This window comes from Vanellus vanellus (assembly GCF_965231255.1).
Source record: "Vanellus vanellus genome assembly, contig: HAP1_SCAFFOLD_1827, whole genome shotgun sequence".
Lineage (NCBI taxonomy): Eukaryota > Metazoa > Chordata > Aves > Charadriiformes > Charadriidae > Vanellus > Vanellus vanellus.
This window is the reverse complement of record NW_028127609.1, coordinates 380-22,842: the sequence shown is the minus strand read 5'-3', so window position 1 is coordinate 22,842 and position 22,463 is coordinate 380. Positions and strand designations below refer to the sequence as shown.

The 22,463-nt window shown below is 64.7% G+C and overlaps 3 protein-coding genes across 9 annotated transcripts; 2 read left to right on the top strand and 1 right to left on the bottom strand.

Moving 5' to 3' along the window:
• Window positions 1-373: 373 nt before the first annotated feature.
• HNRNPA1 (heterogeneous nuclear ribonucleoprotein A1) lies at window positions 374-6,338 on the bottom strand. Of its 6 annotated transcripts, none has more exons than XM_082500978.1 (11): window positions 6,207-6,338; window positions 4,256-4,372; window positions 3,825-3,971; window positions 3,473-3,683; window positions 3,303-3,395; window positions 3,101-3,223; window positions 2,766-2,837; window positions 2,400-2,573; window positions 1,012-1,134; window positions 814-876; window positions 374-695 (listed from the first exon to the last, which is right to left on the bottom strand). In XM_082500978.1, exons 1-10 carry the CDS (start codon window positions 6,219-6,221, stop codon window positions 821-823), a joined length of 1,131 nt encoding a protein of 376 aa, XP_082357104.1. In that variant the 5' UTR covers window positions 6,222-6,338; the 3' UTR covers window positions 374-695; window positions 814-820. The 6 variants fall into 6 exon arrangements, with proteins under 6 accessions (XP_082357104.1, XP_082357105.1, XP_082357102.1 ...); XM_082500979.1 differs by having other exon boundaries at window positions 3,101-3,193; XM_082500976.1 differs by having other exon boundaries at window positions 2,400-2,837.
• A 399-nt stretch (window positions 6,339-6,737) lies between these two features.
• Window positions 6,738-14,037, top strand: CBX5 (chromobox 5). 2 transcript variants are annotated; one of them, XM_082500983.1, is made up of 5 exons: window positions 6,738-6,833; window positions 10,488-10,643; window positions 10,725-10,911; window positions 13,227-13,324; window positions 13,464-14,037. In XM_082500983.1, the coding sequence occupies exons 2-5, from the start codon at window positions 10,507-10,509 to the stop codon at window positions 13,612-13,614; spliced, it is 573 nt and encodes a 190-aa protein (XP_082357109.1). In that variant the 5' UTR covers window positions 6,738-6,833; window positions 10,488-10,506; the 3' UTR covers window positions 13,615-14,037. The 2 variants fall into 2 exon arrangements, with proteins under 2 accessions (XP_082357109.1, XP_082357108.1); XM_082500982.1 differs by lacking the exon at window positions 6,738-6,833 and adding an exon at window positions 6,944-7,037.
• Window positions 14,038-16,397: 2,360 nt separating this feature from the next.
• Window positions 16,398-18,471, top strand: SMUG1 (single-strand-selective monofunctional uracil-DNA glycosylase 1). The gene is made up of 2 exons (XM_082500984.1): window positions 16,398-16,717; window positions 17,908-18,471. Exons 1-2 carry the CDS (start codon window positions 16,406-16,408, stop codon window positions 18,454-18,456), a joined length of 861 nt encoding a protein of 286 aa, XP_082357110.1. The 5' UTR covers window positions 16,398-16,405; the 3' UTR covers window positions 18,457-18,471.
• Window positions 18,472-22,463: the final 3,992 nt, after the last annotated feature.

Below are 22,463 nucleotides of genomic sequence, written 5' to 3'. Positions count from 1 at the left end.
TGCGAGAGGGGGGGGGGGACATTGGGGACACACACACACACAGAGAAGCTGCTCTTACCTACAGCGTCCCTGCCCTGCGCTCTGCGGTGCTGCGAGGGGGGAGAACCTGGGGGGGACGGGACACAACAGCGTGGGGGGGCCACCTTGGGGACAAACGCGGGGGGGGTCCATGAAGGGCAAAATGGGGGTGGGGAGGGAAAGGAAGAGCCTGAGCGAAGTCTGCGGTGGGGAAAAAGGGGGGGGGGAGGGAAAGGAAGAGCCTGAGCGAAGTCTGCGGTGGGGAAAAAGGGGGGGGGGGGGGGGGGGCGGCTGTGCCCCATAGGTGGAGAAATATATTAAAAAAAAAAAATAACGCTAATAATTAAAAAAAAAAAAAAAAAAAAAGACACATTTATTCAGCGTCATGTTGTGGTACAGTTAGCGATCGACAGCACGGGCGCGCAAATAAAACCGAGGCTCCCGGGAGGCCTCGTCGGAATGCTTCCACGGCACAGAAAAAACTAAAATAACCTGTTGTACAATTAAGTCACAAACACAGTCCTTGTTTTCGCAAAGGAGACTTCTGGCTCCCACGCGGCTTCGTGGAGCAGCCACCCCCCCGCCACGGCCGTGAGTGGGCCCAGTTCACAACCGGTGTCACCCGCAGAGCTCCCCTGTCCCTTCTCTGGCTCGCCTCTCCCGCTAAGCTTTGTTTCCTGTTGAATAATAAATAGGGAATATCGAGTTATTCTGATTGCGCCCCCACCCCCAAACCCCATTCGTTTTCTATTTTATTTATGGAATTTCGCCTCGTTTCGCGCCGGACGCGCTTACCTGGGTGTTAAAACCTCCTGCCGCCGCCGTAGCTGCCGCCGCCGCTCGAGCTGCCGTAGCCGCCTGCGAAGGGGGGGGGGGACAGACGGGGACGTTAAGAGAAATGCTCGTGGCAGGGGAAGAAGGATGACAACATCACGGGAAAAGAGGATTTTTGGGGGGGGGTTTCCATCCACCCCCCTCCCTCAGGGGACTCACCGCCGCCGTACGGCCCCGAGCTCCTGCCCCCGAAGTTGCCCCCCTTCATGGGGCCGAAATTGGACGACTGGTTGTTGTAACTGCCGAAATCGTTGTAGTTCCCCCCGCCGCCGAAGTTGCTGCCTGGTTGGGGGGGGGGGGGGAAGAGAATAAAGGGAGATGGGGTCAGTGCAGGGAAAGGGGGGGGGAGTCTCGGGGTGTGGGGGGTGTTAATGGGGAGACTGGTGGCACCCAATGGTTGGGGGGGGGGGTATGGGGAGCCCAGAGACCAAGGGGGGGGGGGGTTAAGAGGGAGCCCAGAGGCACCCAGGAGACTTGGGGTGATTTAAGGGGGAGCCTGGGGGTACCCCATGGCTCTGGGGGGGGTTATGGGGAGCCCAGATGCCAAGGCGGGGGGGTGTGGGGGGGTTAAGAGGGAGCCTAGAAGCACTTGGGAGCTTGGGGGGAGGTTATGGGGAGCCCAGAAGCACCCAGGAGACTTGGGGTGATTTAAGGGGGAGCCTGGGGGTACCCCACAGCTGGGGGGGGGTTATGGGGAGCCCAGATGCCAAGGCGGGGGGGTGTGGGGGGTTAAGAGGGAGCCTAGAAGCACTTGGGAGCTTGGGGGGGAGGTTATGGGGAGCCCAGAAGCACCCAGGAGACTTGGGGTGATTTAAGGGGGAGCCTGGGGGTACCCCACGGCTGGGGGGGGCTTATGGGGAGCCCAGAGGCCAAGGAGGGGCGTAAGATGGAGCCTAGAAGGGGGGGGGAGGGAATTAATGGGGAGCCCAGAGGGACCCAGTAGACCCGAGGTGGTTTAAGGGGGAGCCTGGGGGCACCCCACGGCTGGGGGGGAGGGGGTTTATGGGGAGCTCGGTGCACCCCGCAGCTAGAGGGGAGTTTAACTGGGAGCCCAGAGACACCCGAGGAACTGGGGGAGGGTTTAATGGTGAGCCTGGAGGGACCCCTACAGTTGGGGGGGGGGGGATTTAACAGTGAGCCCAGAGGCACCCAGGAGACTTGGGGTGATTTAAGGGGGAGCCTGGGGGCACCCCATGGCTGGGGGGGGGGGAAATCTGTGCTTAATGGGGAGCCAGGAGGCACCCCATGGCTTGGGCTGGTTTAACGGGGAGCCCGGAATCACCTGGGGGCAAAAGAGGGGTGTTTAATTGGGAGTCTGGAGGCCCCCCCCCCCCCGTCAGAATGGGGTTTAACAGGGAGCCCAAAGGCCCCCCATTTTCTGGGGGTGGTTAAACGGGGAGCCCACAGGCACTGGGAGCTTTGGGGGTGATTTAACAGGGAGCCCAGAGGACTCGGCGGGGGGGTTAACTGGGAGCCTGGAGGCACCCCCACAGCCCAGAGGGGATTTAGGGGGCCAAGGAGGGGGGGGGGGGGGGGAGGGGTCTCACCTGTGCCCGCTTCAGAGAGACCGTTCCGCACGGCAAGCGCGGGTCCCCGGGCGGGACGCCGTCCTCCGCTGCCGCCGCCGAAGCCCCCCCCGCCGTTATTATAGCCGTCATAGGTGCTGCTACCACCGTAGCCCCGGTTGCCGCCGGAGTAGCCGGGGCCGCTGCCGCCGTAACCTGGGGGAGAGGAAGGAGGGCGCTGAGGTCCGAGGGCCGCCCCGGTGGGCGCGTGGGGGCCGGGCTCCGGGTTCGGCAGGGCGGTGGGCTGCGTCCGCTGTCTGGGCCAGGCCACGGGGCCGGCTGGCGTCCTCGGCGAGCGGCTGGGCGCGTTGGCCGCTGCCCGTCGGAGAAATCCCGCTCTGGCCTTACCGTCATTGCCAAATCCATTATAGCCGTCTCCGCCGCCGCCATAACCGCCACCGCGGCTGCCACCAAACCCACCTGAAAAGAACAAACCGTTGTGGTTCAATCCGTCCACGCGGGGCCGGGCGGTTTTAGAGCTGCCGGAGAGAGAAAAGTTCGGGGTGCCAAAATCCCGGCGTGGAGGGAGGAGGAGCGGTGCTCTGGCCGGGCCGAGGAGGGCCGGGAGCCGGAGCGGTGGCAGCCGGAGCGGCGGCGGCGTTTGGGCTAAGTTTTGAGCTGCGTCTGGAGCCGGCGGCGTCCCTTGGGGCTGGCAGCCGGACGGGTCCCGCCGAACCACTTACCACGGCCGCCGAAGTTGCCGCCGCGACTGAAGTTGTCGTTACCGCCGAATCCGCCTCCGCGGCCGCCGCCAAAATTCCCGGAACCGCTGCGGCCTAGGAGAGGGGGCGGAGGGGGGGGACAGCCTTTAGGAACAGCACAGGCAGCGGGGTCTAGCGGGCAGCTCGGGGCAGGGGGGAGCCGGGGGCCGAACCGCCTGCTCACCTCTCTGGCTGGCTGAGGCGCTGGCCATCTCCTGCTTCGAGAGGGCTTTTCTCACTTCGCAGTTGTGCCCGTTCACAGTGTGGTATTTCTGAACTGCGGGGAGGGAGATTTAGGGGAGGGGGACACAAAACCGGGTGCCCCCCTTCCCTTTCAGCACGCGTCAGACTTACTGACTATCTTGTCAACGGAGTCGTGGTCGTCGAAGGTGACAAAGGCGAAGCCCCTCTTCTTGCCGCTGCCGCGGTCCGTCATGATCTCGATGACTTCGATTTTGCCATATTGGCCAAAATAGTCTCTCAAGTGATGCTCCTCTGTGTCTTCCTTGATGCCGCCCACAAAGATCTTCTTGACTGTGAGGTGGGCCCCGGGCCGCTGGGAGTCCTGCGGGAATAGGGCAGCGTGGGTTTGGAGTGGGGGCAGCCCCACTGGTCCTGGGCTCTGCTAGCCCCATCCAGCGGGGTCTGAGCCCCCCCCTCCGACCCCAAAATCGAGCTCCCGGGGATGGTCAGGGCTCCTCCCTACCTCTCTGGATACGGCCCTCTTTGGTTCAACGACTCTGCCGTCCACTTTGTGTGGCCGGGCGTTCATGGCGGCGTCGACCTCTTCCACCGAGGAGTACGTGACGAAGCCGAAGCCTCGTGAGCGTTTGGTGTTGGGGTCTCTCATCACCTGGGAGGACAGAGACACGTCAGGGCACGGTGTGAAGCTCCACCCAAAAGGCAGCAGTGCCCCTCCATGGGGACGTGGCTCCTTTCCCTCAGCTCCTCTACCTCTCGCTCTTGCCCCCGCAACCACAGAGCGGCCGCTCTCCTTGTTAGCCACATCGTTACACCTCAAACCCCATCAGCATTGAGTCACCCAGGGCTGCCACTTGTCACCCAGCCCGCCACCGAGGTGCTGGGGGCAGAGAGGAGGTTGGGGGGCACAGCGGGGGTTTTGTGGGGGAGCCTTACCACGCAGTCGGTCAGGGTGCCCCATTGCTCGAAGTGGCTGCGGAGGCTCTCGTCTGTGGTTTCAAAGCTGAGGCCGCCGATGAAGAGCTTGCGGAGCTGTTCGGGCTCCTTCGGAGACTGCGGGGAGGTGGTGACACAAGGTGGGGGGTGAGCGGGGCTGGACATCGCTGACCCCCCCCAAAACCTCCCACATGGGATCCCCTTGCATTCTCCCAGCTCCAGGGAGGCTGTCACCCCCAGCCCCCCCTCACTGGACCCGCTGCACTCTGTCATATCTCGCTTCAGCCCCAAAGAGGCCCCGTCACCCCCAAAACCTCTCTATGGGGCCTCCCTGCACTCTTCCAACCCCGGGGGGGGGCCCTTTCATACCCAGCCCTGGTATACTCCATGGGTCCCCCCTTGCCCCCCTCCTGTGCTGTCCTCAGCCCTAGGGAGACCCTGCCACCCCCAGCCCCCATGCAGGGGCTTGCCCAGCCCCCAGGAAGACCCTGGGGACCCCGGCCTCCATTTATGGGGCCAACCAGGCTCTGGGAAGGCCCTATGAGCCCACAGCTCCACCTCTGGGGCTGCCTGTTCCTTGAAGGGGCCTAAGACCCCCAACACCAACCTGTGGGGCTACCCAGGCCCCAAAAGGACCCTAAGCCTCCCCTAACCCCAACCTGTGGGGCTGCCTTGGCCCCAAAGAGACCCTGAGCCTTCTTACTTTTCATCTGTGGGGCAGTACAGGCCCAGAACTCCCCTCTCAGCCCTAATATGTGGGGCTGCCCAGGCCTCAAAGAAACCCTAGACCCTTCCAGGTGCTATCTGTGGAGCTATCCAGGCCCCAAAGGGACCTTGAGCCCCACAGCTCCATCTGTGGGGCCAACCAGGACCTTAAGCCCCCCCGCCCCATCCAGCCCCAACCTGTAAGGCTGTCCTTGCCCCTGAATGTCGTCCCCCCACTGGCCCCATCTGTGGGGCTGTCCTAGTCCGAAAGGGACCCTGAGCCCTCCCACTGTTCAGCTGTGGGGCAGTGCAGGCCCCTGAGCTTCTGCCCCCTCCCCCTAATCTGTGGGGCTATCCATGCCCCAAAGGGAGCTTGAGACCCCCCAGACCCCTCTGCGGGGCCGACCAAGACTTAAAGGGCCCCTGAACACCCCCCAGCCCCCACCTGTGGGGCCACCCAGTACCTAAAAGGCCCCCAACCCCCCCCCTCAGACCCCACCTTTGGGGGCTTCCAGGCCCAAAAGGGACCCCCAAGAGCCTCCCCAGACCCCATGAGTGGGGCTGCCCTGGGCCCTGAGTCCCCCCATCCCTCGTCTTCGGGGACACCCAGGCCCCTGATCCCTCCCCCAGCCCCATCTTTGGGGATCAACCAGGACCTGAAAGGCCCCTGAACCCGCCCAGGCCCCATCTTTGGGGCCACCCAGGCCCGACAGGGACCCCCAAGAGCCACAACTGTGGGGCTGCCCTGGCCCCTGAGCCCCCACCAACCCAAATCTGTGAGGCCCCCAAAGCCCCGGCTACCCCCCAGCCCCGCCTGTAGGGTGGCCGAGATCTCCATCACGGCCCGGTCCCCGTTACATTCCCCCCCCCCCCCCCCCACCGTCGTCGCCCCCCTCCCCATCCTCGACCTCCGCCCTGCGCATGCGCGGAGGCGGCGCGGCCGCCATCGCCCACCCGAGCACAAAGGCGCGCACGTGGCCCCGCGCGCGGGGAGCCGCGGCGGGGAGGGGAGGGGGGGAGAAAAGCGGGCGCGCGCGGGGCTGCGCATGCGCCACGGAGGCCCCCCGGCGCGCAGCCGGCCGCCGGCGCCTGCGCAGAAAGCGGCGGGCGGGCGCTACGCGCAGGCGCAGTGCGGGCGGCCCGCGCGGCGGCGAGCGGGGCCGGCGGGGGCGGGGAGGCCGCGACGGGCGGCGGAGGCCGGCGGCGGGGCGGGACGGGGCGGGGGAGGGCTCGGCGGGACCCTTACCTCGGACTTGGCCATGGCGGCAGCGCGGGGCTGAGCGGGCTGGGCGGCGGGCGGCTCAGCGCGCGATGCTCCCTCTGCGAGGCGCCGACACAGAAAGGGGCCGAGCGACGCGAGCGCCGCCGCCTCACTCCGCCGCCCCCGCCGTCCGCCCGCCCCCCGGCCGCTCCCATTGGGTGGCACCGCTTGCGCCGCGCCCCCGCACCGCCTCCCATTGGGCGGTGGGCTCCAGCGGCGCGGTCTCATTGGCGGCGGGCAGGCGCTCCGCCCGCGCTAACGCCGCCGATTGGCCGAGGCGCGGGAGGTCCCGCCTCCACACCTCACGGATTGGGCAAGGCCGCCTCCGCCCCTCCCTGCGCCGTTTTTCCCGCTCCGGCCCGGAGACTCCCCGACACTCCTTCGATTGGCTCCTTCGCTGGCGGTCCCGCCCCGCGCCTCGCCCTCATTGGCTAGCGCCGCGGCGCGGCCGTTCTCATTGGCTGGCGAGGCCGTTGCTCAGCGCTGCCCGGCGGCGGGCCCGGCGGAGATCGGCGAGCGCGGCGGGCGGGCAGCAGCAGGACGCGGCGGGGCCGCGGCGGCGAGTCCCGGCGGCGGCGGCGAGGAAGGGCCGCCCGCCCGCCGGCACCTAAGGTGGACCTAGCTCGGCGCATGCGCAACGCGGGGCGGTGGGGGGTGGTGGAGGAGAGGAGGAGGGCGGGCGGACGCATGCGTGGTGCGCGGCCGGCGGCGCCTGCGCGCTGCGGGTGGTTTTGGCGGGCGGAGCGCGGAGCGGCGGCTCGGAGGGGCGGCCAGACCGCGGCAGACGGGCCCGCGCCGGAGCCGCTCCCCGCCCAGGTAACGGCGGCGAACGGCGGATGAATGGGGGGGGGGAGGGGGCAGGACGGGGGCGGGCCCCGCCGTCGGGATAGGCGGTCGCGCTAGCCAATAGCAGCGTCGGAGGGGCGGGACGGCGCGAGGAGTGACGTGCGGCCGGGCCAACGGCGGCGGGGGGATGGGGGGCGGCGAGCGGCGGCGCGCTCAGCCAATGAGCGAGGGGGCGCCGCGAGGCCGCCGGCCAATGGGAAGAGGTGGCGCGCTGCTCGCCCCGCCCACCGCGGCCCGCTCCTCTGTGCAGCGCCGAACACCGGGAGCGGGTCGGGCCTCCGCCGCCCCCCGGGCCCGGCACCGGTACCCCGGGGCGGGAGAGCCGGGACGAGCCAGTAAGACCCAAACTAGCGCTTTTTGCTTCAAACCGGCTGATTTTTGCCTCGAAACGGTGCTTTTTTTCCCCCCCTCAAACCGCTCCTTTTTTGCCCCAAACGGTGCTTCTTTGCCTCAAAACGGTGCTTTTCGCCTCAAAACTGAAGCTTTTCGCCTCAAACCGGCGCTTTTCTTTTGTTCCTCCGGGATTCCCACACGCGGCTTTAGGGATGCGACGCCCCGGGGCTCCACCCGCATCCTTTTTGCCCCCAAACCTGTCTCTTTTATACCCAAAACGGCTCTTTTTTAGTTCCAAAACAATCCCTTTTACGCCCAAAACCTCCGCTTTTATACCCAAACCCACCGCCGGTAAATCACACGGGTTTGGGTCTTCGTCGCTCCCGGGAAAGGGGGAGGACATGGAATTTCCTGGCTCCGTTTTTTGTTGTTTTTTTTTTTTTTTTTTTTCAGGCTGAATTAAAAAAAAAAAAAAACACAACAAAAAACAACCGCTAAACCCAAAACTTAAAAAGGCACGAAGCCAAAATGTGGGTTTTAAAACCTATATTTTAAAAAAAAAAAAACACGTGGAATTTTAACTTGGGTTTGGCTGTTAAGTCTGTGCCTAAATCTGTACAGTTTTTAGGGGTTTTAACCCCAATTCCATTTCCCTGTGCCCAAATCCCCACCGTTTTTCAGCGTTTTAACCCAAATCCCGTTTCCCTGTGCTTAAATCCTCGCCGTTTTTAAAGGTTTTAACCCAAAATCCATTTCCTTGTGCCCAAATCCTCACCGTTTTTAGGGGGTTTAATCCAAAATCCATTTCAGTGTGCCTAAATCTGTACTGGTTTTAGGAGTTTTAGCCCAAATTCCATTTCCCTGTGCCTGAATCTCCCATGTTTTTAGGAGTTTTAACCCAAATTCCGTTTCCTTTTGTCTAAATTCTTGGTGGTTTTAGATGTTTTAACCCAAATTCAATTTCCCTTTGCCTAAGTCACCTCCAATTTTAGGGGGTTTAACCCAACTTCTATTTCCCTGTGCCGAAGTTCTCACCATTTTTTTAAGGATTTTAACCCAAATTCCATTTCCCAGTGCCTAAATCCTCACCGTTTTCAGACGTTTTAACCCACGTTCCATTTCCCTTTGCCTAAATCATCTCTGATTTTAGGGGGTTTAACCCAAATTCCATTTCCCTGGGCCTACATCCTTACCGTTTTTAGGAATTTTAACCCAAATTCCATTTCTTTGTGTCTAAATCCTCACTTTTTTTTAGACGTTTTAACCCAAATTCCGTTTCCCTGTGCCTAAATCCTCACCGTTTTTAGGGGTTTTAAGCCGAAATCCATTTCCTTCTGCCTAAATCCCCAATTTTTTAATGGTTTTAACATAAATTCCATTTCCCTGTGCCCAAATCCTCACTGTTTTTAAGGGTTTTAACCCAAATGGCATTGGGAGGTGCCGGCTCCTTCGCCGCCATCCCGTTGGGGGGGTGGGGGTGGGGGGCAGGGAGTCCCCAATAACCCCCGTCCCCCCCCCAGGACCCATGTGGGGGCTGTGGGTGGCGGGGGGTCCCCCAAAAACCCCTCCTGTTCCCCCCCAGGACCCGTGGTGGGTGGCAGGGGGTCCCCAATAACCCCTGCTGTTGTCGTGTCCCCCCCCAGAACACTTGGGGGGCAGTGGGTGGCAGGGAGTCCCCAATAATCCCCCCTGTCCCCCTCCTAGGACAAGTGGGTGGCCGGGGGTCCCCAATAACCCCCCCATGTCCCTCCCAGGACCCATGGGTGGCAGGGGGTCCCCGATAACCCCCCCTCTCCTCCCCCCCCCAGGACTGTGGTAGGGCAGTGTGTGGCAGGGAGTCCCAAATAACCCCTCCTGCCCCCCCCAGAACCTGTGGTGGGGGGCAGGGGGTCCCCAATAACCCCTCAATCCTCCCCTCCAGGACCTGTGGTGGGGCAGTGGGTGGCAGGGGGTCCCCAATAACACCACCCCCCCCCCCATCCTCTCCTCCAGGACTGTGGTGGGGCAGTGGGTGGCAGGGGGTCCCCAATAATCCCCACTGTGTCCCCCCCAGGACCCGTGGGTGGTGGGGAGTCCCCAGTAACCCCCCCGTCCCCCTCCTAGGACCCATGGGAGGGCAGTGGGTGGCAGGGGGTCCCCAATGCCCCCCCCGTCCCCCTCCTAGGACCCATGGGAGGGCAGTGGGTGGCAGGGGGTCCCCAATGACCCCCCTGTCCCCCTCCTAGGACCTATGGGAGGGCAGTGGGTGGCAGGGGGTCCCCAATAGCCCCCCCGTCCCCCTCCTAGGACCCATGGGAGGGCAGTGGGTGGCAGGGGGTCCCCAATAACCCCCCCTGTCCACCTCCTAGGACCCATGGGAGGGCAGGGGGTGGCAGGGGGTCCCCAATGTCCCCCCCGTCCCCCTCCTAGGACCCATGGGAGGGCAGTGGGTGGCAGGGGGTCCCCAATGACCCCCCCATCCCCCTCCTAGGACCCATGGGAGGGCAGTGGGTGGCAGGGGGTCCCCAATAGCCCCCCCGTCCCCCTCCTAGGACCCATGGGAGGGCAGTGGGTGGCAGGGGGTCCCCAATGACCCCCCTGTCCCCCTCCTAGGACCTATGGGAGGGCAGTGGGTGGCAGGGGGTCCCCAATAGCCCCCCCGTCCCCCTCCTAGGACCCATGGGAGGGCAGTGGGTGGCAGGGGGTCCCCAATAACCCCCCCTGTCCACCTCCTAGGACCCATGGGAGGGCAGGGGGTGGCAGGGGGTCCCCAATGTCCCCCCCGTCCCCCTCCTAGGACCCATGGGAGGGCAGTGGGTGGCAGGGGGTCCCCAATGACCCCCCCATCCCCCTCCTAGGACCCATGGGAGGGCAGTGGGTGGCAGGGGGTCCCCAATAACCCCCCTGTCTCCCCACCCAGGACCTGTGGTGGGGCAGTGGGTGGCAGGGGGTCCCCAATAACCCCCCTGTCTCCCCACCCAGGACCTGTGGTGGGGCAGTGGGTGGCAGGGGGTCCCCAATAACCCCCCCTGTCCCCCTCCTAGGACCTATGGGAGGGCAGTGGGTGGCAGGGGGTCCCCAATAACCCCCTCTGTTCCCCCCCCCCAGGACCAGTGGGCGCTGCGCTATGGGCAAGAGGAGCAAGCGGCCAGCCGACAGCTCGTCCTCGGGAGACGAGGAGGAGTATGTGGTGGAGAAGGTGCTGGACCGGCGCGTGGTGAAGGGCCAAGCCGAGTACCTGCTCAAGTGGAAGGGCTTCTCCGAGTAAGTACCGCCGGGGGACAGGGGACGGTGCCGCCGGCGATGACGACGATGATGATGATGATGATGGTTATTTGGTGACAGGGAACACAACACTTGGGAGCCGGAGAAAAACCTGGATTGCCCGGAGTTGATCTCGGAGTTTATGAGGAAATATAAGAAGATGAAGGAGGGTGACGGGAACAAACCACGAGAGAAGGCGGAGGGCGCCAAGAGGAAAGGAGCGCTGGCCGCCGGCGGGGAGGACATCAAGGCCAAGAAGAAGAGGGAGGTGAGGAGGGGGGGACCCTCCGACATGGGGACGGGCACCCAGGGGTGGGGACGGGCACCCAACGTCCCCACGATCGGGACAAGCACTCAGGGACGGGGACAGGCACGAAGCCATGGGGACAAGCACCCAGGGATGGGGACAGGCATCCGACCTCCCGGTGATGGGGACAACTACTGAAGGATGGGGACAGGCACCCCACATCCCCACGGCGGGGACAGACACCCAGGGATGGGGACAGGCACCTGGCCATGGGGACAGGCACCCAGGGATGGGGACAGGCACCTGACGTCCCGGTGATGGGGACAGTCACCTGGCCATGGGGACAGGCACCCAACATCCCTGTGGTGGGAACGGGCAGTCAACGTCCCTGTGACGGGGCTGGGTACCCAGGGATGGGGACAGGCACCCAACGTCCCCGTGATGGGGACAAGCACCCAGGGATGGGGACAGGCACCCAAGGATGGGGACGGGCACCCAACATCCCTGTGATGGGGACAGGTGGTCAACGTCCCTGTGACGGGGATGGGTACCCAGGGATGGGGATGGGCACCTGGACATGGGGACAGCCACCCAATGTCCCTGTGATGGCAACAGGCTTCCAGGGATGGGGACGGGCACCCAAGGATGAGGACAGTCACCCAGTGTCCCCACAGTGGCGCTGGCCACCCAGCCGTGTTACACTTAGGCACGCCGGCCACCGCAACGGGCTCTGAGCCGGGGTCCCGCTGGTGACACTCCATCCGAGGGGGGGGTCCAGTCCCTGTGACGAGTTCCCGGGTGCCGGCTCCAGCCGGTGCCTCCGGAGAGGGACCCCCCCACCCCCAGTGACAGCCGTCCTGCCCAGCGTCCCCGTCCCTGAGTGCGGCCCCTTAATTGTGGTCCCTGGGCCGCGCTGTCCCAGCTGGCCACCTCCTCAAGTGACCTCATCCTCTTGGAATGGTGTCCCTGGGCCTTATCGGCTCCGTTCCGCTCCCGTGGCCGCCGCTCCGCACCGCCGGCGCTGCCGTTATCACGGAGTTTGGGCTCGGAGGCGGCTACGGAGATAACAGCGCCCGGGATTGCTGCTGTGACACCGTGGGGACAGGCACCTGGCCGTGGGGACGGGCAGGCGGTGTCCCTGGGGTGGGAACAGGCAGCCAGGGATGGGGACAGGGATCCCGTGATAGGGACAGGCATGTGGCCATGGGGACAGGCACCCAGTGTCCCTGGGATGGGGACGGGCAACCAGGGATGGGGACAGGCACCTGGCCATGGGGACTGGCACCCAGTGTCCCCGTAATGGGGACAGGCACCTGGCCATGGGGACAGGCACCCAGGGATGGGGACAGACACCCAGTGTCCCTTGGATGGGGACGGGCATCCCGTGATAGGGACAGGCATGTGGCCATGGGGACAGGCACCCAGTGTCCCTGGGATGGGGACGGGCAACCAGGGATGGGGACAGGCACCTGGCCATGGGGACAGGCACCCAGGGATGGGGACAGACACCCAGTGTCCCCGTGATGGGGACGGGCAACCAGGGATGGGGACAGGCACCTGGCCATGGGGACTGGCACCCAGTGTCCCCGTAATGGGGACAGGCACCTGGCCATGGGGACTGGCACCCAGTGTCCCCATGATGGGGACAGGCACCCAGGGATGGGAATGGGCACCCAACACCCCACAGGTGGGGACAGGCACCCAGGGATGGGGACAGACACCTAGTGTCCCTGGGATGGGGACAGGCATCCAGGGGTGGGGAGAGGGACCTGGCCATGGGGAAAGACATCCAGGGTTGGGGACAGGCACCCAGTGTCCCTGGGATGGGGACAGGCATCCAGGGGTGGGGACAGGGATCCCGTGATAGGGACAGGCATGTGTCCGTGGGGACAGACACCCAGTGTCCCCGTGATGGGGACAGGCACCCAGGGATGGGGACAGACATCCAGGGGTGGGGACAGGGACCTGGCCATGGGGAAAGACACCCAGGGTTGGGGACAGACACCCACTGTCCCCATGATGGCAACAGGCACCCAGCCATGGGGACATGCACCCAGGGTTGGGGACAGGCCCCCAGTGTCACCCCTGCTGGGACAGGCACCCGGTGACGGGGGTGGACACTGGTGATGGAGACGGGTGCCCAATGCCACCACGATGGGGACCGACACCCAGTGCCACCACGTAAGGCCGGCATCACCCACTGGCACCAGCATGCAGAGGATGTCCCCAACCCTGTGACCTCCACTCGTCACCAACCGGGGCTGAAACCCCCTCCCTGCCCCCCCCGAGCATATCCAACCCCTAAAAACCCCTTTTTTTTCCCAAAAAAAAACCAGAGCAACGACATCGCCCGGGGCTTCGAGCGGGGGCTGGAGCCCGAGAAGATCATCGGTGCCACCGACTCCTGCGGGGACCTCATGTTCCTGATGAAGTGGTGAGGCCACCCCGCGTGTCCCCAAGGGGGGACGGGGGGACGGGAAAGGGGGGGACCTCACCACCACCTTCTCTATGTCACCCTCCCCCCCCATGTGACCCCTCTATTTTTATGTGTGTGTCACCCCCCCCCCCCCCAGGAAGGACACGGACGAGGCTGACCTGGTGCTGGCCAAGGAGGCCAACCTCAAGTGTCCCCAAATTGTCATCGCTTTCTACGAGGAGCGGCTGACCTGGCACGCGTACCCCGAGGACACGGACGGCAAAGAGCGTGACCCCCCCCGGAGCTAAGGGCCCCCCCTGTACATAGCCCCCCTCCCCCATCATCTCCGGGGTGTCACATACCCCCCCCCCCCCCTCTTTCATGTCCCCAGGGGTCACCCTGCCCCTCCCCACAGATTTTGGGGACAGGGGAGGGGACAGTCCTGCCCCTGGTTGGGGGGGGGGGGGGGGGGAGGGGAACGTTGCGTTCTCTTTGGGGGGGGGTAAAAGGGAGGGGGCGCCCCCTGACCCTGCACCCCATTTCCCCCCACAGGAGGGGGTGGGGCAGTTTGGGGGTGGGGGGGGGTGGGGGGGCAGCCCCTTTTTGGATTTGGTTGTTTGGGTTTTTTTTTTTTTTTTTGGCTGTTTTTTCTAAGGTTCGGTGTTTTTAGCTGGGCCCCCCCCCCCCTCCCCCCCCGGGGGTGGCCCTGTCCCCGTCGTGTCCCCATCCGTGTCGTCTGTGTGCCCCCCCCCCCCGCCATTGTATTTCCTTCCAATAAACGGTCACTTTTCAGGAGCTGCCGCTTCATTTGGGGGGGATGGGGGGGGGTGTTCCCAGTGTCCCCAGTATGGCCCAGTTCACTCCCAGTACCCACTCAGGGTGCGACACCCCCCCCCGGGTAATGCCCCCCCCCCCCCCGAGGTATGGCACCCTCCAGGTATGGCACCCCCCACCCTGAGTAGGGCCCCCCCCCCCCATTTCAGGGGGACCCATAAGTGCCCCCCCATAACTAAGGGGGGGGGGGGGCAGCTCTGTCCCCGTGTGTGTGTCCCCCTCTGTCCCCATGTCCCCCCCCCGGGGGGGGGGGGGGGGGGGAGCGGTCGCCTGTGTCCCCTCGATGGGAGTCTCGCGCGCCACCTGGTGGTCGCGACGTGACGCTGCACCGGTGGGGGGACACGACACCGGTGGGGGGGTGACAGCGGGGGGGGGGGGCTTGGGGACACGCCGCCCGCCCCCGCCAGAGGTCGCCCTTGCGCCGCGCCAACCCGCGAAGGGGCGTGGTCAATGCAAGGAATGGGCGGGGCCTATTTGGGCCACGCCCTCCCTTCTCGGCTGCGCTGTGAGGTCACGACCCGCCCTGGTTCCCACCCCTCCTCGCGCGCTGCTCGCGCTACACGGGGCGGGGGGGAAGCAAAGGACGATGGGAAACTCCGCGCGCCGCCCCGTGAGGCAGCGCGGCCCCCGCGCAGACAAAGGGCTCCGCCCCGGGGCACGCCGGGAAGGCGGCGGGAGGAGGGGGCGTGGCCCGGCGGACTCCAGTTCCCGGCAGGCCTTGCGCGCGGGGTCAGAGGTCGAGAGGGGCGGGGCCGGCGGCAGTGCGGCCGGTGGGGTTCGGCCCGGAGTGGCGGACAGGTAGGCCCGGTGGGACGGTGTGACGTTAGATGACGTCGCCTGACGTCGTTAGGGGTCTTGGGGGGGACTGTGGGAGAGGGGGGGAGTGGGGGAGGAGTTGGGGGGGAGGCAGGGCCGGGCCTGGGGGAAGCGAGGGGGCGGGGGGGAGCAGGCCTGGGGTTTGGGGGGGCAGCCGGAGGCCCTGAGGGGTAGGACTGCGCCGTGGGGCGTTTGGGGGGGGCAGTTTGGGGGCTCTGGTGGGTCAGGGCTGTAGTAGGTGGGCGGTTAGGGTGCCCTGAGGGGCTCTGGGGGTGCAGGGCTGCTCTGTGGGGCAGTTAGGGGGCCCTGAAGGACAGGGCTGTGATGTGGGGCAGTTAGGGGTTCGGGGCAGGGGGTGGGGGAGCAAATTTGGTTCAGGAGAGTAGTTAATGGGTCCTGGGAGGGCTCTGGGGGCACAGGGCTGGGGTCAGGGAGGGCAGCTGGGGGGTCCTGAGGGCCAGGACTGCGCTGTGGGGCATTTGGGGGTGCAATTAGGGGGCCCTGATGGGACAGGGCTGTAGTAGGGGTGGCAATTAAGAGAGCCTGGGGGGAAAATTGGGGGGCTCTGGGGGTGCAGGTCTGCTCTGGGGGGCAGTTGGGAGTCCTGGGGACACAGGGCTGGGGCTAGGGAGGGCAGCTGGGGGGCCCAGAGGGGCAGGACTGTGCTGTGGGGCAGTTAGGAGTTTGAGGAGGGAGCAGGTCAAGTTTAGGGGAGCAGTTAGGGGGGCACTGGGGGAACAAGGCTAGGGTAGGGCGGGAGGTTAGGGGGTCCTGGGGATCAGTTAGGGGGGCTTTGGAGGTGCAGAGCTGCTATGTGGGGCAGCTGTGGGTCCTAGGGGCACAGGGTTGCTCTGTGGGGCAGTTGGGAAGCCTTGAGGGACAGGACTAAGTGCTGGGGCGATTAGGGGTTGGAGGGGGACAGGTCAGGATTAGAGGGGCAGTTAGGGGATCCTGAGGGAGCAGGACTACACTGTGGGGCTGTTAGGGGTTGGGTGGGGGGCAGGCCAGGCTTAGGGGGCCAATTAGGGGGCACAGGGCTGTGGTAAGGGGACAGTTAGGGGGCGCTTGGGGGGCTCTGGGGGTGCAGGGCTGCTCTGTGGGGCAGTTGGGAGCCCTGGGGGCGCAGGGGGCAGTTGGGGGTCCCTGATGGGGGGAACCTGGAGGGTGCAGGGCTGCGCTTTGGGGTAATTGGGGGCCATGGGGGTGCAGGGCTGGGTTAAGGGGCAGCTGGGGGGCCCTGGGGGGTGCAGGGCTGTGCTTTGGGGTAGTTGGGGGCCCTGGGGGGGGGCAGAGGACGGGGCAGAATGGTGCTGGGACTCTTCCTTCCCTGTCTCAGAGGCGGGGAGGGGGCACAGGCCACCCCCTCACCTCCATCCTGGCCACGGGGCCTCCCCCCGGGGCTGCCCTGTCACCCATCTGTCCCCTCCGCAGGCACCAGGCGATGGCAGCATGGAGGAGAGCACAGCGGTGACGGTGACGGAGTCGGGGACGGTGGCAGAGGAGGAGGAGAAGGAGGATGATGAGGACGAAGAGGATGATGAGGATGACGACCTGGCGGGGCGGTTCCTGCAGCTGGAGAGGGAGCAGAGCGCGTCACTGCAGGCGCTGCCGCCTTTCGGGGACCCCGTCAGCCACGTCTACCACCCCCTCGACTATGCCTGGGAACCCCACTGCGACTTCGTGCGCCGCTACTGCCGCACCCCCAAACGCGTCCTCTTCCTCGGCATGAACCCCGGCCCCTTCGGCATGGCCCAGACTGGGGTACGGCACCCGGGGTTGGGGGGGACACACCACGATGGGGAGGGGAAACTGAGGCACAGATGAGGCTGGCATGTGACCGGGGATGTTTTTAGGGTGGTTGTGGCTGGGGGACAGCGTGTGTGCACCCCGTGTGCCCCCCTAGAGCCAAAGAGGAGGGAAACTGAGGCACGGGGGTGCCCCTGGGGGGTCTCAATCCATCCTCAGGGGGCCTCAGATGAGGGAAACTGAGGCACAGAGGTGCTCATGGAGTGCCTGTGGGGCCTGAGATGGGGTAAACTGAGGCACAGGGGTGGTCATGGGGTGCTCGGACAGTCCAAATCCCTCCCCGTAGGGCCTCAGACGGGGGAAACTGAGGCACGGGGCTCCCCATGGAGTGCCCGTGGGGCCTCAGATGGGGTAAACTGAGGCACAGGGGTGCTTGTGGGGTTCTCAGGGGGTCTCAGTGCATCCTCATAGGGCCTCAGATGGGGGAAATTGAGGCACTGGGGTGCTCGGGGGTCCCGGTCATTCCCGTGGGGCCTCCGATGGGGGTAAACTAAGGCACTGGGGTGCACGGGGGATTCCAGTCCATCCCTGTCAGGCCTCAGAGGGGGGAATCTGACATACAGGGGTGCTCATAGGTTCCTGGGGGGTCCCAATCCATCCCCATGGGGCCTCAGATGGGGGAAACTGAGGCACAGGGGTGCTCCTGGGGTGCCTGGGGAGTCCCAGTCTGTCCCTGTGGGGCCTCAGACAGGGGAAACTGAGGTGCAGGGGTGCTCATGGGGTGTGGGGGAGGTCCCAATCCATCCCTAAGGGGCCTCAGATGGGGGGAAACTGAGGCACAGGGGTGCCCGGGGGGTCCCAGTCCATCTGCATGGGGCCTCAGATAGGGGAAACTGAGCCACAGGGGGCCCCGGGGGTCCCAATCCGTCCCCACAGGGCCTCAGACAGGGGAAACCGAGGCACAGGAGTGCTTGTGGGGTGCACAGGGAGTCCCAATCCATCCCCATAGGACCTCAGATAGGGGAAACTGAGGCACAGAGGCGGCCGGGTGAGCTCCAGCACTGTTTTGGGCTGACCGTTCCCCACGGCACTCCCTAGAAAACCCCCTCCGACGCCCGGGTGAAGGGAAACCACACTCGGGGGGGGGGCTGTGTGTCATCACAAACCCTCCCCCCAACCCCCCTTCTCCCCTCTTTGTCCCGCAGGTCCCCTTCGGAGAAGCCTGGCACGTGCGGGAGTGGCTGCGGGTCGTCGGGGGGGTGAAGAAGCCGCCCTCGGAGCACCCCAAACGCCCGGTGCTGGGCCTGAGCTGCCGACGGGCCGAGGTGAGCGGCGCCCGTTTTTGGGGGTTGGTACGGACCCTGTGCCCCGACCCCCACCTCTTCTTCCGTCACTGCTTCGTCCACAACCACTGTCCCCTCCTCTTCCTCGCCTCCAGCGGTCGGAATTTGCCTCCCACCGAGCTGCCCCCCGCCGCGCGTGACCAGTTGATGGGACTCTGCGACCGGGCGCTGGCGCGAGCCGTGGGGCTGCTTGGCGTGGGGCTGGTGGTGGGCGTGGGGCGGTACGCCGAGCGGCGGGCACGACGCGCCCTGGCAGCTGCCGGCCTGACCGTCCGCGTCGAGGGGTTACCCCATCCCTCGCCCCGAAACCCCCGCGCCAACCGGGGCTGGGAGGAACTGGCCAAGGCGCGACTGGGAGAACTGGGGGTGCTGGAGTTGTTGGAGAAGGAGGCGGGGGCGGCAGGGAAGTGAGGAGGGGATGGGAGGATGGGCTCGTGCCTCAGTTTCCCCAGTTGGGAGCTGGTTTAGGGCACCCTTAGGAGGTGGAGGAGGGATCCGTGCCTCAGTTTCCCCACTGAGAACCAGGCTGGCGTTTGAGGGGGTGGGTTAATGGGCCCGTGCCTCAGTTTCCCCAGTTGGGAGCTGGTTTGGGGCACCCTTAGGAGGTGGAGGAGGGATCTGTGCCTCAGTTTCCCCAGTTTGGAGCTGGTTTGGGGCACCCTTAGGAGGTGGAGGAGGGATCCGTGCCTCAGTTTCCCCACTGAGAACCAGGCTGGCGTTTGAGGGGGTGGGTTAATGGGCCCGTGCCTCAGTTTCCCCAGTTGGGAGCTGGTTTGGGGCACCCTTAGGAGGTGGAGGAAGGACCTGTGCCTCAGTTTCCCCCCCCAGAGCCAAGCGGGGGCCCATCGCGCAGGGCCGGGGGAGCGAGTGATCCATCCACTGCCTCAGTTTCCCCGTACCGGGGGGCAGCCCCCACCCCAAGGGCTAATTCTGCCGGGGGACCCAGCCAGCAGCCTCCAGTCTCCCCAGTTTAACCAGTTTAACACTAAAAAGGCTCTCCAGGAAGGTGAGGCGCTACATCCCGTGGAGGGGGTGCAGGCTGGGATGTCCAGCCCGTGCCTCAGTTTCCCCTGTGAGTTGCCTGGGAGTCCCGTCCCCCCCCCCGCCCTGGAGCTTTGGGGCTCCTCGCCTTTTTATTTCCCTTAAAATCTTCCAAATTTGGGGTTTTTTTAGGGTTTTTTTTATAAGCTATTTTACCCGAGGGGTCAGTGACCCCGCTCGCTCTCAACAAGGGGAAACTGAGGCACGGCCGTGTCCCCCGGGTGGGGGTGACAGGGGGTGGGGACATGGGGGTCCACCGTGTCGGGGGGGTTGGGAGAGGGGTTTGGCGCGTGTCCCCGTGCCTCAGTTTCCCCTGCCGGCAATAAACGCTGCGTCCTGCGGCGCTGTGGCCTCCGCCTCGTCCTTTGGGGGCCGTGTCCCCCGGGGTGGCGGGGGGGGGTGGTGGTGGCCCCCGCCGTGGTCCCAAGGCACCTGTGGATTTGGGGGTGCAGGTGTGGGGGTTCACCAGATTTGGGGGTGCAGAGCGCGGGGCACACCCCGGTTTGGGGGTGCAGGGTGGGGGTACACCATGTTTTGGGGGTGAAGGGGGGGATATAACCAGATTTGGGGGTGTAGAGTAGGGGTACACCCCAGTTTGGGGGTACAGGGGGGGTATAACCAGATTTGGGGGTGCAGGGTAGGGGTACACCCCAGTTTGGGGGTACAGGGGGGGTATAACCAGATTTGGGGGTGTAGGGTAGGGGTACACCCCAGTTTGGGGGTACGGGGGGGTATAACCAGATTTGGGGGTGCAGGGTGGAGATACACCCCGGTTTGGGGGTGCAGGGGGGGATATAACCAGATTTGGGGGTGTAGGGTAGGGGTACACCCCAGTTTGGGGGTACAGGGGGGGTATAACCAGATTTGGGGGTGTAGGGTAGGGGTACACCCCAGTTTGGGGGTACGGGGGGGTATAACCAGATTTGGGGGTGCAGGGTGGAGATACACCCCGGTTTGGGGGTGCAGGGGGGGATATAACCAGATTTGGGGGTGTAGGGTAGGGGTACACCCCAGTTTGGGGGTATGGGGGGGGTATAACCAGATTTGGGGGTGCAGGGTGGAGATACACCCCGGTTTGGGGGTGCAGGGGGGGATATAACCAGATTTGGGGGTGTAGGGTGGGGGGCACACCCCGGTTTGGGGGTGCAGGGTGGGGGTACACCATGTTTTGGGGGTGCGGTGGGGGTATATAACCAGATTTGGGGGTGCAGGGTAGGGGTACACCCCAGTTTGGGGGTACGGGGGGGGTATAACCAGTTTTGGGGGTGCAGGGTGGGGGTACACCATGTTTTGGGGGTGCGGGGGGGGATATAACCAGATTTGGGGGTGTAGGGTGGGGGTACCCCCTGGTTTGGGGGTGTAGGGTGGGGCTACACTGTGGTTTGGGGGTGCAGGGGGGGATATAACCAGATTTGGGGGTGTAGGGTGGGGGTACCCCCCGGTTTGGAGGTGCAGGGTGGGGGTACACCATGGTTTGGCGGGACAGGGAGGGATAAGGGAGGGTTGGGATGGAAGGAGGGATGGGATACGGGGAGGGAGGGTTGGAACGGAAGGATGGAGGGAGGGATGGGATGCAGGGAGGGAGGGATGGAGAGATGAGGCAGGGGTGGAGGGAGGGATGAGATGGAAAGAGAGATGGGATATGGGGAGGGAGGGTTGGAACGGAATGATGGAGGCAGGGAAGGAATGATGGAGGGAGGGAAGGAGGGATGGGGTGGAGGGGTGAGACAGGGATGGAGGGGTGGGAGGGAGAGAGGGATGGATGAAGTGGGGAAGTAGGGAGGGATGGGGTGGAAGGATGGAGGGAGGGATGGGGAGATGAGGCAGGGATGGAGGAAGGGATGGGAGGGAAAGAGAGATGGGATACGGGGAGGGAGAGTTGGAATGGAAGGATGAGTCCGGGAAGGAGGGATGGAGGGAGGGAGGGAGGGATGGGATGGAGAGATGAGGCAGGGGTGGAGGGAGGGATGAGATGGAAAGAGAGATGGGATATGGGGAGGGAGGGTTGGAATGGAAGGATGAGGCAGGGAAGGAATGATGGAAGGAGGGAAGGAGGGAGGGAGGGATGGGGTGGAGGGATAAGACAGGGATGGAGGGGTGGGAGGGAGAGAGGGATGGATGAAGTGGGGAAGTAGGGAGGGATGGGGTGGAAGGATGGAGGGAGGGATGAGGCAGGGAAGGAGGGATGGGATGCAGGGAGGGAGGGATGGAGCGATGAGGCAGGGAGGGATGGGAGGGAAAGAGAGATGGGATATGGAGAGGGAGGGTTGGAATGGAAGGATGAGGCAGGGAAGGAGGGATGGAGGGAGGGATGGAGGGAGGGATGGGGTGGAGGGGTGAGACAGGGATGGAGGAGTGGGAGGGAGAGAGGGATGGATGAAGTGGGGAAGTAGGGAGGGATGGGGTGGAAGGATGGAGGGAGGGATGGGGAGATGAGGCAGGGATGGAGGAAGGGATGGGAGGGAAGGAGAGATGGGATACGGGGAGGGAGAGTTGGAATGGAAGGATGAGTCCGGGATGGAGGGAGGGAAGGAGGGGTGGGATGCAGGGAGGGAGGGATGGAGAGATGAGGCAGGGATGGAGGGAGGGGATGGAAAGAGAGACGGGATATGGGGATGGAGGGTTGGAATGGAAGGATGAGGCAGGGAAGGAGGGATTGAGGGAGGGATGGGATGCAGGGAGGGAGGGATGGGGTGAAAAGATGAAGCCGGGAAGGAGGGATGGAGGGGAGGGATAAGAGAGGAGAGGAGGGATGCAGGGAGGGAAGGTTGGAATGGGAAGATGAGGCAGGGAAGGAGGGATAAGGGAGGGATGGAGAGATGAGGCAGGGATGGAAGGAAGGAGGGATGGGATACAGGGGGAGGGTTGGAATGGAAAGATGAGGGAAGGAGGGAGGGAGGGGTCTGGGCTGAGGGGGACTTTGAATTTGAGTTTAATTACGGAGGTTTGAGTTGATCGGAGACGGAACTGGGGCCGGTGCAGCCCTCAAACAGGGCCCGTTAACGCGGGACAGACAGAGGGACGAACAGAGGGACAGGAGAGCTGAGAGATGCCTACGGGACAGAGGGACAGAAGAGCAGAAAAACGCCCATGGGACAGACAGACGGACAAGAGAGCAGAGAGATCCCCGTGGGACAGATGGACAGATGGATGGACAGGAGAGCAGAGAGATGCCAGTGGGACAGACGGACAGACGGATGGACAGGAAAGCAGAGAGAGGCGGCGGCGGGCGGCGAAGCGGAGGTTTGGGACCGGACCGCTCCGCGGGACACGGGGATAATCCGAAAGATGGAGAGGGAAAGAGAAACACTGGGAGAGACGGAGAACCGGCCGGGCAGACGGACAGATGGACGGACGCACGCCTGGAGGGACAAAGC